Source organism: Aquila chrysaetos, chromosome 8 (assembly GCF_900496995.4).
Source record: "Aquila chrysaetos chrysaetos chromosome 8, bAquChr1.4, whole genome shotgun sequence".
Lineage (NCBI taxonomy): Eukaryota > Metazoa > Chordata > Aves > Accipitriformes > Accipitridae > Aquila > Aquila chrysaetos.
Window position 1 is genome coordinate 10,567,729 of NC_044011.1, and position 16,126 is coordinate 10,583,854.

Sequence of the window (16,126 nt, forward strand, 5' to 3'; positions counted from 1 at the left end):
ACCATCAATCTGTTGTTCCTTCACTACCTGTTCTTTCTTTTCTCTACAGCTGTGTGATACAGTCAGATCATGTGTCTCCATTCATACAAATCTCTTGTACAAGACAGCTTTTGGTACTCTGCAGTAGAAATGAGAATCCAAAAAGCTATTTATAAACCCTAAGATAATATCACTGTGTGAACAGTAGGATTTTTACAGTAGGAGTGTGGGCGGGTGGCGGGGGGGGGGGGGGGGGGGAGAGTAAGTTTAGAGAACCTGGGAGACATGTCAATGGTCTGACTGTAGTATGGGAAGAAAGAACCCAACAGTCTGAAATACAACAGCCAAATCGGAGGCCAAAAAGCAAGAGATACTAACATAGGTCTGCCAAAAAATTCACTTGTGACCTCAGCAAACAGATGATACAGGTATGGTTTCTGTTACACATCCTGATACAGGAATACAGGAATGGTTTCTTTCATATTAAGTTTATTCTGCACAACCCTAAGAAGCCAAAGATGTAGCAAGAAATAAAAAACCCTCCTGAAGTCTTATGTGTTCAATTTTGTGTTTGCCACTATATAGTATTTCAAAATATATATGGCAGACAATAACAATACCAAAACTGTTAGCTAACCAAAAAAAAAAAAAAAAAAAAAAAAAAAAATCCTTGGGCTTGTTTGCATGTTACAGTCATCTTCGTGCAAAGTGTTAGTTATCAATACTAATTGTTTAGTAAAGTTATATCAGTGAACTGACTGGCATATGTTAATTTCATGGACATTTTTATTGAGCAAATTTGTAATCTACGTCAGAACTGCATGCTTTAACTACCATACTGTTCAGACCTTTTAAATCTGAAAGCGGTCTTAATCATCTAAGACCTAAGATTTTGCTCAAGTCAAACATGAATCACAGAGCCAGTGCAAGACATGATGGGACGGAAAAGCACGGTGCAAATGATCTACTAGGATACAAGTATGCAGAAACAGTTATATGAGTGATGTAAGTAGAATGAGGCTGCTACATCATGGAGTGGAGCTACCTGGTATCATTTGCACTGCTGACAGGTTTGGGTTGAGCTGAGTCGCTACCGACGGGAGCGGGGCGACTGACAGCAACGCTGCAATGGTTCCGTGCATCACAAGGGACACTCCGTGTGCTGTGGCAAGAAAAAAAACTTAGGAAACAATTTTTAAAAAGTATGGATTTGAAAGTTTATTTTAAAAATAAAATTTTGCGGTGTGCATAATGAGGCCTAATTTTAAAAGTTTTTCAAGTATATAAAGAGTTTTATGTGGAATAATTCTGTGTCTCAGAAGCTTCAGGGCTGTCAGTACATACAATAATAATCTTCAAAATAAAAATCTCCAAGTCTTTAGAGTAGCACTAGTTTCTGCCAACAGCTAAGCAACTTCAAAAAAAAAAAAAAATTCAAGTGTAAAGTTTGACACTGTGCTGATCTTCTTGAAAAATAAGGCCCTCTGTGTAAAAATACGCACGGCAAAGTTCATTTTGAAGTTTTTGAAAACTATTTTAGCATTAATTCTCATGTCAACTCTTTCAAAGGGAAGCAAAACGATCCATCCTTTTAAGCCTCTTCACAGCAGGTTGGTAATGATGCAGAAATGCCACCATATTCCAGAATGCTACATTTTTAAGTCTTATCTATGCTAAAGAACAGAAAGCACTGTCACGGGCATGTAAGCAGACATTCAAAGTGGGGAAGGAAATAAAAGTCTTGTTAATGAGCAGTTTTCACTGCATTAAAGCTTGTTACAGTGAAACATTGTTTTCAGGAAAGACAAAGGGGGTAAGAATGACTTCAAAGTGAGAAAGCATGCACCAATAAAAACTGTAAAATAAAGGGGGGGTGAAAAAGAAACCATAGTCCTTAAAAGCACGTCAATAAAATTCAGATCACTAACATGTTTGCCCTCAACAGGAAAGAAAAGGTGTTCCACTCACTGACAGTCAGCATAGCCAAGAGAGGATAAACCAGTTTAGAACTCTGTACTAATGCTAAATACCTGAAGCCTTCAGGCGTGGGGATGATAAGATGAGGATTTGGTGGATCACTATGGCACCGAGGTACTTTTACAGGACGGGGACTGTTTCGATGAATAGCTGCAAACATAAAAAGGTAGCACGTTTACTTAGACGTCAGAAAAACTCTGTTAGGGCCATTTCAAGACACAAAATTAAAAAGAATTCCTATTTTACAGTGTTAAGTGTGAACTGGCACATATTTTCTTATCCTTTAAGAAAAATCAAAATTATTCAAATTTTAAATAAATCAATTGTATGTATTAATACTATTCATATTATTTTATCAGGGAACTCATCTGTAAAATAATGAAAATTCTCCAGAGAATTAAAAACTAGCAATTAGAAGATGCATACTTACTTCACTAAAACTACATCTTCATTATTTCAACTTCACAGATTAAAGATGATTTGTTATCTTATTGCAAAATAACAAACCAAATAATAATTAAAAAGCAAACAGCGTTATCATGTTCTGTTTGCATCACAATTAGTTTTCTCAGACAATAACAGAAAACAAAATGAGCTGGGGAAAAAACTCACATATGACAGTTTTACCCATACTAATGCCCCCCATGACAGTCTGCCCTTAGAAGTGGTACAAAGGGACAGGGTCAAACCTAAAGGAGCCATCATTGTCCTCGTGCCTAGTTCATTCAGTGCCCATATGAGTAGTCTGAAGCATCTTCCTTTTCCCTCAATCCCTCCTTAATTAGCCAGAAAAATATTGTGGCAGTCACATCGCAAGATTGCCCATCAAAACATGAGTTAGTACTTTCTGCCAGGCTAGGTTATTCAGTGAGCTGAGTTTCTGCCTTCTTTGCACGACCAGGGCAAGTAAAAGATGCCAGGGCTAGGTGTTAATTGTCCTGTTATAATTCACAAGGACACAAGCAGAAGACCCAGAAGGCAGAACCTAACCCACTTGAGTGGACATAGGCTGTTTCACAAAGCAAAAAGACAGGATAAAACACCAGGAGACCCCCAGCTATGTGCCTACAGGCAGCAGCATGAACACAACTGGATCCTCAGCTTTGGGATAAGAGGTAAAGATCACAGTGGGTTTAAGTCCTTCAACATGGTATGCAAATGGAACTAGGAATTCTTATTTTTCTCCTGATCATGAGATAGAAAGGGCAACATCTGCAGCCAAGATACAGTTTTTGTTTAGTTACGTTTATTTCACATGTATTAAAGTTTCAGCCTGCTGTTCAAATCTGCACCATCCACCTGTGCCACCCCCTCCCCATGCCTCTGAGCCAAAAGCTGTCAAGCAATTTAGTTTGTGTGATCTGCTGTGTCTGCAATAGCATTTATAAGAGTTTCAGTACTTTGGGATCATCATGCTACTGATTTACCTAAAATGGGCCCTCCTCTGAACAACAGTGCCAAAAGCGAATGTACAGGTTTTACATCACAGCACAGAATTTGGCTAAAATTTATTTTAGACTATGCTTCTTTCCAAAGGATTGGACTGACTTTCATTGTGAAAGGTTTCTCAGCTATAAGAGTTTCTCATCAAAATTATATCAAAATTGAAACTTCCCTGAAATACTGAAAAACCTCTCTCTTGCCTGAGTCAAATTACCCTCCCTTCATGTCATCTGCCATCAACCCTGTCCAGGAAGCGGACATCAGGAGAAAGAAAAGACGACGACATGGTATTCTGAAAGTTAAACCGGTCAATGGACTTGGGAGGAGGAAGAGAGAAACAGTGCTGAGAAAGAGATATGTAAAAGGGAAACAGAGCTGAGGCAACATCATTTTCTCAAGAAAAACAATGAAATATGGTGATTTCACTCTAAGGCCAAAGATATTTTTTACACTATGACAAATTTTGCGATATTGGAGAACTATTTCCCACAGCTCTATTGTCAAGCCCCCAGGTATAACTCCTCTGTACCTCAATAATCTAAAGTCCGTCAGAAGTGTAAATATCCGCAGTGCCACAATGAAATTTTGGGAGAGGGAGCTGTAACTGCCTCCTTAAAGTTATAATCACTTCTTTACCCAGCCTTTAAAAATCACAATCCTTTTCCAGAAGATCTGCAAGACTTCATTGGAATTCAAGCACAAAATCCGAGGAAAGCATCTGTAGAGCTTTTAAGTTTCTTGAGTAAAACCACCATGTATTTACACTTTCTCAGGCAATAATGGTTACATCAACAATCACAAAAAGCTTAAAAATACTTTTATTGGTATTTCTAGCATTTTAAAATTACTTTACAATCAAAATTCTGTTAACAATAGCAGCAAAGCTCCACAACAAATGCCAGTAACTTCTGCCTTACCAAGGTACAAACCTGTAACAGGACTGTGAGGTTTTCCAATAACATGGCCAATGCACTCATTCATCAGAGCTTGTAAACTCTAGAAAAGACAAACAGAAAAAGTTCTGATGTTTTATGTTAAAAGAGAGTTGATAGTCATATGGTAAAGCTCACAGTAATAAAATGACACTGGTTAAATATGTAATCTGTCAAGTAAGCACCCCTACATTCTACCAATTATATTAAACTTTTGGACCCACATTAGGGTTTTGACTTTGTTGATTTTTTTTCAAGCTAGGAAGTCTTAGTCTTGTCTTGCCTTTTGACCTTGTCAAAATTACGTAACCGTAGGAACTGAACAATGATATATCACATAAAACATTTCATAATATAAAGCTAGTGGAACTTGAAAATATCCATTGTTAATGAAATTAAAAATCAAGCTTGCTGGAAAAAGCTGCAACAACCTCCTCTGCCCTCCCTCTCTCCACCCCAAGAAGAAACATCCCAAAAAACTTGGTGAGTATGATGGCCTGAATCACAAGACAAAAGCCTGTAAAACCAACAAATATGAAGCACTGCATATTAGAAGAAATCCACTTCCCTTATCTACCCTTGAAGTTAGCAAAACTTTCATGAAAGGGTGTTTAATAGTTACACCACTGAACTGGGGCTCAGGCAATCTGAGTTTAATTACTATGTGTACTATTCACTGTGTATGTAACCTCAGAGAAGTTATTAAATCTTCCTCTGGTTCAATTTACTTGTCAGAACATCAGGTATAAAACATGTATTCACAATAAAGAATTGAAATTATGTTCTTTGGTATAGCTGCTATGAAGGCTGCTTCTATATACCAGTCATTCAGATTAGCCAAAATTTCTTCCAGAAATTCAAAGACTTACTGAAGACCAGGAACTTGAAGCTAAACCGAGAAAAAAAGAATTATTAAATTCAAGCGGGGGGGGGAAGTCTGTGTTTAGCCTGGGATTGGCATATTTTACCAACCCAGATTGAGCTAGAATCTCAGCTTTAAAACTAGAGCCTTAAATCTAGACCACCATTCTTTTATGACATCAGGTATTATCTAAGTAAGGTATTAGGATTGACATAGGCATTTCTAGGCAAAATGCTGTGGGCTCGTGACCTGTGTTATACAGGAGTCGGATTAATCAAAGTGACTTCAAGTGATGCTCTCCAAAACTGAAATCCAGTTTAAGAAAGCAGAAGTTCAGAAATGCAGTTAAGGTTTTGGGATCCCCCCTTTCTCTCCCACTTGTTCAAAGTCTGTTTTAGAAACTGCGTCAAAGCAAATAAATTAAGTTGAGGAACTACTTCCTAAAGCTAAAGTATCAGTGTATTTCAAATACAAGCTTAACTCTCACTTAGGCAGACAAACCTTTCCCAGCAACACACATGTGGGACTAAAACATAACTTATTTCAGAGCTCTTGATAAAAATATATGTGAAAAAGACTAAACTATATCATTTCTGTATTACAGAAGATTAATGTGGTTGGTATTTCATAATCCATCTTGATATTAATAAAAATCAGAGGTGCTGACACTCACATTCTGCTATTTTGTGGCAACTGTGCTTTCACTTCTCTGTAGTACTGTACCAAGATCAGAGAAATAAATTCTCAGAATTTTATTTCCACAGGAAAAAGAGGAAGGCAGAGCACACAAAAAAGCCAGTTTTAGTCTACTTTTTTTTCCACAGTAAAAACACAAGAAAGATGCTTTAAAGTCTGCTTCACATTGGCACAATTTGAGGAAATACCTTTAAACAATTGTGATTTTGTATTCATACCCATAAATGAACTCTAAGCGCTAACTAAGCCTCAGAAGCTTATATTCAGAAATTTATTATGACAACTATAAATTGTAACTCTGTAGAAAAGTTGCTGTCAACTTTCCCAAGAGCAAAGGGAGATAGCCTCCCAAGACAGTACCAGCAACTTGTCAGCAATTTGAAAACATTAATGCCAATGGTCACAAACTTACTCTATTCAGAATCTTACAAACTGAAGAGATATCAACATCAACAATTATATACAACACCAATTGTTTCAGAACAGCATCTGTATTCAGACATCGTTTTATAAAAAACATCCCTGAAAACATATGTTGATAGCTTCACAAGCATTTAGAAATAAACAACAAGCAGAATAACTTATTCCATACCAAGAAGTCATCTTCTGGGAGAGCGGAAATAAATGCTGGCTCAATGGCTTGAAGAAAATCAAAACCTTGAGTTGCCCACCTATCTCAAAGAAAAAGAAAAGACAGAAAATGAATTGCTCTTTGGCTAAAGCCATCGCAAGAGCTTCAACAACATCCAAGAACAGTAAATGGCAGTTAATTATTTTTCCTCTGGAAAATATGATAAAATCTTTCTAAGAAAATGGATTAATATATAAGAGGTAAAATATTTAGCTTGTATTAATATTTGCCCTCTTATATTCAGATAAAGTCTGATTATAGCAAGGACACTGCCAAATAAAGTGAACAGGTCGTGCTATATACCTCAACCCATATATGTGCTATCTTCAGGAACAGTATCATCTCATCAACTCATACTACATTTCAGAGCAACAAGCCAAACCACTATGTTCCCTGCCTAAATTCTCCCTTCTGAAACAAGATCAAAAGAGTACTAATGATTTCCTGTCTATCTGATCAGCAGTAACTGGGCATCAGTGGTTTCAGCGCCTAGATCGGTAAAGTAAAACAAATAAGTAGCTTGGCTAAAGCAAGTTGTGTCTTCAGCCAGCTGCTCTCCCTCCGCTGCCTCCTCTTAGACCTACTAGAATTAGCAGCTGCAACCTACAAAATGCAAGTAGAATCACAGGATATCCTGACTTGGAAGAGCCCCACGAGAATCATCATGTCCAACTCCTGACTCCACACAGGGCAACCTAAAAGTTAAACAGAGTATCTAAGAGCATTGTCCAAATGCTTCTTGAACACTGACAGGCCTGGCTGGGACCATGACCACTTCCCTGGGGAGCTTGTTCCAGCACTTGACCACGTTCTCAGTGAAGAACTTTTTCCTAATATCCAACCTGAACTTCCCCTCACGCAGCTTTAAGCTGGTCCCTCACGTCCTATCACTGGACACTGCAGAGAAGAGATCAACGCCTCCCTCTCCGTTTCCCCTCATGAGGAAGTTGTAGACAGCAATGAGGTCACACCCCTCAGGCTCCTCTTCTCTAAGTTGAGCAAACCTAGTATCCTCAACCACTCCTCATTAAGTCTTGCCCTCCAGTCCTTTCACCACCTTCGTTGTCCTTCTTTAGGCACACTGTAATATTTTTACCTCCTTCTTACATTGTGGAGCCCAAAACTGCACGGAGTACTCAAGACGAGGCTGTGCCAATGCCAAGTATGGTGGGACAATCACTTTTTTCAACTGGTTAGCTACACTGTGCCTAAGGCACCCCAGGATATGGTTGATCCTTTTCACCACCAGGGCACATTGTTGACTCACATAGAGCTTACCGTCAACCAGAACCCCAAGATCCCCTTCTGCAGCGGATCCAATCTCTTGGCCCTGATCTATACATACATCCAGGATTACACCTTCCCTGTTGCAAAATCTGGCATTTGTCCTTGTTAAATGTCGTAAGGTTGGTGATTGCCCAGCACTTGTAATCTATCAGGTTCTCTCTGTAAGGCCTCTCTGTACCCTCGAGGGAATCAATGGCGCCTCCTAATTTAGTATCATTGGCAAACTTACTAAGTATGTACTCAACTCCTGTGTCCAGATCATTGATAAAAACATTGAAGAGAACCAGCCCTAAATTGAGCCCTGGTGAACACCCCAGTGACTGGCTGCCAGCCAGATGTTACCCCATTTACTCCAGCTCTTGGAGCCCAACCCTTCAGCCAATTGTTCACCCATCATATTGTGCACATGTCTAGCTGTATGCTGGACGTTTTGTCCAGAAGGATGTTGTGAGAAACAGTATTATTTTAGCAAAGCTTTTGATAATTAAAAAAAAAAAAAAAAAAAGAGCACACCACAAAAACCAACCACATCCACTCCCTTCTCTTCATCCACTAGGTGGGTAACCTTGTCATGAAAGGACAGTTAGTAAGGCACAGCTTGCCCTCCATGAAACCATGTTGACTTTGATGACTGCATTGTCTCTGAAATGTTTTTCAATAACTCCGAGAATAATCTTCTCCATAATTTTACCAGGAACTGAAGTGAGACTGAGAAGCCTACAATTACCAGGGTCTTCTTTCTTGCCCGTCTTGAAAATTGGAGTAACATTTGCTAGCTTCCAGTCAAGGGGGACCTCTCCAGATTCCCAAGACCATCGATAACTAACAGAGAAGTCTTGCAATAACATTGACCAACTTCTTCAGTACCTTGGAATGAATTCGATCAGGCCCCATAGATTTGCATGCATCCCATTGCAGCAGCAAATCTTGTACAAGTTGAAAGTCAACCAGGAGCTTATCACTCCCCTAGTTGTGCTCCTCCAGCCCCCGGCTCCAGGGGTCCTAGGGCCCAACATTTGTGTTAAAGACAGAGGCAAAGCAGGTATTAAATGTCTCTGCTTTATCTTTGTCCCTATTTGTGAGGTGACCAATCTCATCAAGTAATGGACCAATGTCATCTTAAGTCCTCCTTTTGCTGTTAACATACTTAAAAAAGCCTTTGAAGTTGTTCTGATTTTGGGGGGTGGGGATGTGTGTGCTCCTTTTGTTTTTTAAGATAAGCACAGCAAGCTAACTAGCCTATCCGAACATGGTTCAGCCTACCCACTCTTTCCTCCTCTCCTTCCAGCAAGCAGAACAAACCACCTCCAGGACGGACTGATCACCCCTATACTTTAAGGAAACAAAACTGTCACTGATGTGTAATCTGCTAGCACAGATCAATATAGGGCACCTATTTTAATGCAAAGGAGTTCCATTACATTTCTGATATGCCAGCTGCAAAATGCCGCAAAACCACCTAAATAAGGCAAGTAATGGTATCATTCTGCTTGAGCCAGTTTCTCAGTTCCTCTGTTTACATCCTCAAAGTGATGTAACTTTAACTTTTTTCGTTAGTGCCCAGCAGTAGAGTTTCATAGCACGGACTGTAAGCACAATTTGAGAGATCACTGTGCACAACACTACTGTCAACAGACAGAAAGTACTTCGGACTACAACAAAAAACCTCCATAAATGCATCCATTACTGCAATCATAAAACTGAAGAATTTTCAGAGTCAAAACACTTCTTCCTCATCTGTGGGCCATACTTTAGATGCTTTCAGAAAGGACTAATAGAAGAACTTATATAGCAGGCTAAAGCTTCCATACATACATTGTTTCCTCAACTGGCACAAAACAACACTGCTTTCTCTGTAGAATACCCAGAGAATGACTGTTGCATATTCTGCAATCTTTATTGACTCCTGATCCCATAGCACTTTTGTTCCAACCTAATGACCCTTATCTAAAGTCTTTTAATTGTCTGGATTCAACAACCTCCACTCTTTCTTCCCATTTTCTGTCAGCTAACATGAAGCAAAATGTTCCACAAAATCTTCTGCTAAGCAGCTGAAGTGTTCATTTGGCTTTATGCATTTACTATGCAAATTACTTTCAAAATTTAAGAGCCAGAAGCATCAATAGTTCAGAAAAACTACTTCTAAACAATAAAGCATTATTCACACTGTGAAAAGTCCTGCATGGTATTTAAACACAAACTACTATAGCAGTAACAAGTTGGCTGTTACCTGGGTCGAGTGCCTCGGCCACTCTCACATTTTGTTAGCACATAATTCATCCATTTTCTGGCAAAGCTGATATACTTGTCTCCAATTTTCTGCCTGAATTCTCCAGACATCAGACGAACAACTTCTTTATGGTACTGTAAGAAACTAAAGATTACTTTTCACATATTAATAAGAACAAAAATACCATTTGCAATAGCCTCTGGAGTATTTGCAGGCTAGCAAAACTTTACAGTATGATAACAGTCACATCCTGTTCTTAGACAAAATGATTTTATGCAAACAGTCGCATATTTATAGAAAAAAAAAAAAAACATGAAAAAGTATACAATACAAAATGTATTGTAGTGAGAGGCAGCACTTGAGCCATATTGCGTTCCTGTGTGTATATGGGCATGTGCTGATGTTTAACAGCATACACGTCATTTAAGAAACATCCTACATAAATGCTCAGTTCTGCAATCAAGAGATTGAACCACAAAGCAGTGTTTATTTTTAGTTATACTGCAGGTAACATTAGGGGATAAAGGAGTTCATATATGTACATTTAAAAAATTAAACAGAAACACCAGCTGTTTTTTAGAAGACTATCCTTAGAAGTATGTTAGGTTATGATACAATCTTAAAAAAATTTTACAAAGCTCACAGGAGTCAAATAGTGAAACAGTATACTGAAAGCATCTGAACATGACATTTCCTCAGCAGCACTTTTAGGCAGGCACTCAAAATCTACATGCACCGCATCAAAGAACCACCACAAACTTTGAAAGAATGGCTCATATTACAGTATTATGCTATTCTAGGCTGAAAAAACTGTGAGAAGCCAAGTTTCACAATGACATTCAATATCAAAGGATATTTCTGATTTCATCTAAAATGCTGCCAAGTTGCAGAGCCTACAAGGCTATACCTGAAATCATCAAGTTATTAAAGCTTTTTAGAGTTCCAGGCACTGGTAATTGGAGTCTGAATTTAATAGATCTATCTGTTCCTTTTCAATCATTTTCACATAACATTTCTGCAGCAACACATATTTTTATGATGTTCTGCTAGAATTCTTCATATTTCCACAGAGTTATAGTTACCTTATTTGCACCAATGCAAACCCAGAAATTTCAATTGGTTCTTACCAAAACTACAAGACAAACCTGCCATTAAGTTTTTGTTTCCTTACCTCAAACCCAAAATTATAACCCTGAATCATGGCTTCCCGATAGTATTGCTGCAAAGTGGCAGATTCAGATTCATCAACTTCAGCATCAAACTCAGATGTGAACATGTGATCAACTCTATCAATGGCACTGCTTATCTTATTGCATAGCTGTAATGCATCACTCTGAGTAACAACAACAAAAAGGGATGGGGGGGCATCAAATTATTATTTATATTCTACAGTTGACAAGACTAAGGCAAACATGAATCTAACAATTACATCATTTTAAATGGAAATGTAATGTATTTAATGCCATCACAATTCATTCAGTCTTGGAAAACCACTTTCCAGCAGTTGAACTAAGCAAGTCTTCTAATTAACTGAAGTATCATAATGAAGTTTTTTTGCTTGAGTAAGATTAACTTTAAAAACAAAGACAGCGAAGGGAGGAAGAAACCAAACAAACAAAAAACCCCAACCAAAACCAGACAGACAGGAAAAGAGAAAATGAGTTTTATTATCTGTACTGTGACCAAGCCTTTGGTTGTATTTCACCCTGGTATCTGGACACAGCTTCTATTGAACTCAGGGGGAAACGTAGGGACCTGATACTGCAACTTCAACCTAACAAATCTTTGCTTTTCTGGGTCCTCCAAAAAAACAACAAAAAAGCAAAAAACAAAAAACCACCAAAGAAAACCCTCATCCAACAAAAAAAAAACCAAACACAACAGCAAAAAAAAAACCCCACCCACACCAAAAACAAGAGCAAAAAAACCAGAGAGAGACCTACCTACTTTTACATCACAAAGCAGCCATCTTCTCCAAATATGGGGAAAAAAAAAAAAGTTGTTTCTTGCAGACAGTGGATTTTCTTGCAGATGGATTTTGATAGAATTTATTTTTAAAAAATCAAACAATTTCTTTCAATTCAATAGTGCTGTCATACAAAGATGTATTTATTCTGTTGCTATTAATACTTCTATTGCATTACAGAATTGTTTCCCACTTACCAGTGCAAAAATGCTTGCACCAGTCTTGCTCAAAAATACACTCACAAATCCTTTGCAAAAACAGAATGAAAATTGTAATGAAAGTAAAGTCCACAGAGGTTGCATAAATGACAATTGCAGAATATGTCATTAGCATTGCAACTACGTCTCCTTACATGTTTTTACTTATCAGTGAGCGAAGAACCATCAACTTTGACTGAGATAATCTCGAAAACTGCTTACCTTGAGCTGTTGTAGAGCTTTGGCAATGACTGGTTGGCTGGATGTCTGTTCCTGGTGCAGAGATACAAGCCCTTCAATAGACTGCTGGAAAGCTTTTCTCTGACTCACAAGGTGGGCAGATTGAATGACTACGAGGAGGAGGTTATCAACCTAGGAATACAAGGTACCACTAGTTCTTATAAACAAAATCCTCTCTATAAAAACATGTCCCATATCAGCAAATTCCAAATGGTTATTTTTTTAATTCTAAAATATGAAGATATTTAATTTTAAAATATGTCTTGTCACTATTCATTTAAAGCTTGATGCTGGCAGAAAAGCTTGATGCTGGCAACTGAACTTGATGAACTCTCATCTTATGAGCAGAACTCTATTAGGGCAAATGCCACAGCAAGTTTTCAAGGGGAATATACTTCTTTTCACTTATGGAAAGGTTTGGGAAACACTGTGTTAAAATTGTCTTCAGAACAGTTACACACAGAAAGGCAGCATCTAAGCAAAAGAATTATATTTTCTCAAAGCAGATGGAGGTAACAACCATCACGGATAAAACCTGCTTACTTACAAGTAATGCAATACACTTCAGGACAAAACCTACTACTGAACAGGGAAAGCCATAAATTTACCACACAGTATTTGCTCAAATTTTGAAAATTATTAAAATGTAAGAATATGTTTTGGAAACCAGAGCTCTGATATTGCAGAAGTCTATAAAAGTACACAGTCACAGATGGTATTGCCTTTGCTGTGGCACAATGAGTCACATACATGAAATCTGTTGATTTCAAACTACAGACAATGCATCTGCAACAAGTTACTCACAAACCAAGACCTACTTCATCCTGATTTCCAATACCTCATCCCCAAAGAATATTTTCATGCTCAAAATTCTTTAAATGTTGATGGGATTCTTCTATTTTATGAGCATCTTTTAAATAACACCTTACATTTTCCTTAGTTTGCAATCAAAACATGTTTATTTAAAAACACAGGACACAATCTTTCTGAAGCATTTTTACTTCCTAGCCTTTCAATATTGGATTGTAAAAATTAATAAACAGTGTTATACATATACATGTATAACCACATACACAAAGACACAGTGTTTTATGTGCACTTACATATGTCAGATAGAATACCATCTGCAAACCAAATTCCATCTTTTGCTGTTTTCATTTTCTGAACAAAATGCTAACTTTGACAGAAGTCCAATGAACTTCTAAAGACTTAATCAAAGGCTGGTTTTTCCATTGTTAGTCTGGACAACAGACAAACAAGAAGTAACATGCTTACACGTTAAAAACAGCAGTATGTACAGGAGTGACTTTTTCAACTGCCTGTAATTGCTAGAGCCCTCTGAATGCTAGAGGCCAGGCAGAGTGACACGGAAAGTCACTTTGTCCATAGACAGTAGAGCCCATTTATGGTACAGATCCAAGGAACTACATGACATGCCAAAAGGAAAATTCACTTAGCTTAACATAAGGATATGAGAACAGGAGGGGCAGGGAGCTGCAGCTGGCTCAGTTGCTAGAGCGGAGCAGAACTGCTGGCAGGGAACCCCTGTTGGCTTGGGATGAAGGAAAGTATGACTGGAAAGATTTCTTCCTGCAGAACTGTTGAACATCCAGTAGCTTCCACAGAAATTTAATTTTAAATGTCACAATTCATCCAAGATCAAAAGTAACCGGTTTCATGCCTCTGTGTGTGGAAAGCACACAACTGCCACACACTCTCGGAGACTGGTGACTTCTTAATAAAATGTACAGTTTTCAAGTCCTATCCACACTTCTGATGCTGACCACCCAACTAGATATTTAAACTATCTCTTTATTATCAAAGTCCAACCCTGAAAAATGCACATTGTAGAGATTAATCCTTCTAAGAAATGCTAAAATCCATTTAATACCTGTATTAACATAACTAAGACTCAATCCTATCCTTGAACGTAACTTTTTATTACGTATAAAAGGAGACATGCCACTCACTGTGGTTAATCTGAAAGGATAAGCATTCACAGAAGTGTGGAGATCACATAAACAGCGAAAAAAGAAACCAAAAACCCCAAACAACCCACCTGCATGGTGCGTAGTGTATCAACAGTTTCTACTTGTGGCACTACTTTGATTGGCTGACCTTCCCATGCGCTCCAGCTGTCATCTAATTCACGGTCTTTATCACTATGTTTGGTCATTAGTAAATAAGCTTCATACGCAACCTCATCTGAATCCTTTGAGCAATCCTTTCCAGCAGCTGCATTGAGGAGCTGCAAAATCACAGATTTTTCCCCTGCAATACTATTTGGTACAAATACTTGTAAACTCTCGAGTCCAGGGATTTGCACCTGTAGAAAAAAATATAAATATACTGAATGAGTGAATCTTCTGTGATACATGAAACAGATAAAATAGATATATGTCATCTCACTTAAGCATCAGGGAGAGTTTCCATCTTAAACAGCTGTACAATATACATACTAAAACAATACATTCAGCCATTTTTGCACTAAAAGTCAAAGTGCATTATAAGAAATCATTTGTCTTGAAATCCACTAGATCACCAACTTTCAGTGACATCTTTCCTTGTACCTTCAATTGATCCTTCTACATATTCTTCTAAAGGAATTTTGTTACAAAAATGTCTGATTTCACATATAAACTATATGTGTGTATATGTATGTATAAAATGTATACACACACACATATTTTAAAAAGTAAATTAGTCAACACTAATTTAAGACTTATGAAGCACACATTTTTAAGATTGGAATATTAAAAGAAGAAAAATTCCTTCAGGATCTCTAAGAATCTACATAACATTTCTCAATGGCTACAAAAGATAAGAGTAAGCAAAAATATGGCTAAAAAAAGTATCAGTTTTTCTTTTACTATTCATGAAAGAGAGATTAATTAAGTCCAATGAGGGTGTTCTCTTTTAATAAAATACTACTTAAAAACTATTTCTGCATTATATCTGTCACATTGGTAACAATACTTTAACCAAGTCAGGCATCAGAATCAGACTGTGAAAACAGTAAAATACTTGATACCTGTGATTTGACATGAGGTAACTGACTTACAGTGAAGTTTTAATTCTCTCTTTTCAGAGTCTGATGTCATCAAGCTAAGACAAAACACTGTACTCAACATTCTTACTGTTAGGCAGCCATATTTTATAATTAAAACCATTATAATCTATAGGTCAATGTAAAAACTAGATGGTTGTTACTGAAAGCTAAAGTAGTTTCCCAAAACTAATGAGCATCTGATTGAAAAAGCCATTAAAAATTTAAACTCCCTACACGATGTTAGGGGGCCAGTACATGAAGTGTTAATCACCAAAATGTGTGTCATTTTGAGTGGTGAAAAAAAGGGGAGAAGTAATAGATGAAGAGGCATAAATCCTGAGATCGAAATAATCTATCTAGATTATTTAAACCATGTGCTTACACAGATTTTTCAAACTCAAGATTCAATTTTTTCTTCAAAACACATGCGTAAGAACAGCGATACTATCTTTAACTAAAAGATCTACCAAATTTAATATTGTGTCTTAAAGCAGCCAAGAGTGGATACTTGGGGAAAAATATTTTTAAAAAGTAAACATATACTGAATTCCCTATTCTCCCACTGGTGTCCTGCTGAGCCAGATGTTTCGTCCATGTATTTAACAACCCTTTATGAATTTCTCTCCTATGAACTTGT

The 16,126-nt window shown here is 37.5% G+C and overlaps 1 protein-coding gene across 10 annotated transcripts in view; it reads right to left on the reverse strand.

Annotated features, from left to right (window-relative positions):
• The window catches only part of MAP3K4 (mitogen-activated protein kinase kinase kinase 4), a 79,125-nt gene that overhangs the window by 20,723 nt on the left and 42,276 nt on the right, over positions 1–16,126 (reverse strand). For 6 of the 10 annotated variants that reach the window (XR_003924507.2, XM_030021433.1, XM_030021428.2 and 3 more), the window contains exons 10-17: positions 14,500–14,766; positions 12,423–12,572; positions 11,209–11,370; positions 10,038–10,171; positions 6,482–6,560; positions 4,317–4,395; positions 2,010–2,106; positions 1,025–1,141 (exon numbers count right to left, since the gene is read on the reverse strand). Coding sequence is in view for 9 of the 10 variants with exons in the window: in XM_030021433.1 (XP_029877293.1) it covers positions 1,025–1,141; positions 2,010–2,106; positions 4,317–4,395; positions 6,482–6,560; positions 10,038–10,171; positions 11,209–11,370; positions 12,423–12,572; positions 14,500–14,766 (1,085 nt within the window). In the remaining variant the exon portion in view is untranslated. The remainder of the gene's footprint in view (positions 1–1,024; positions 1,142–2,009; positions 2,107–4,316; positions 4,396–6,481; positions 6,561–10,037; positions 10,172–11,208; positions 11,371–12,422; positions 12,573–14,499; positions 14,767–16,126) is intronic. The other 4 variants (XM_030021430.2, XM_041125070.1, XM_030021432.2 and 1 more) reach the window with 4 other exon arrangements.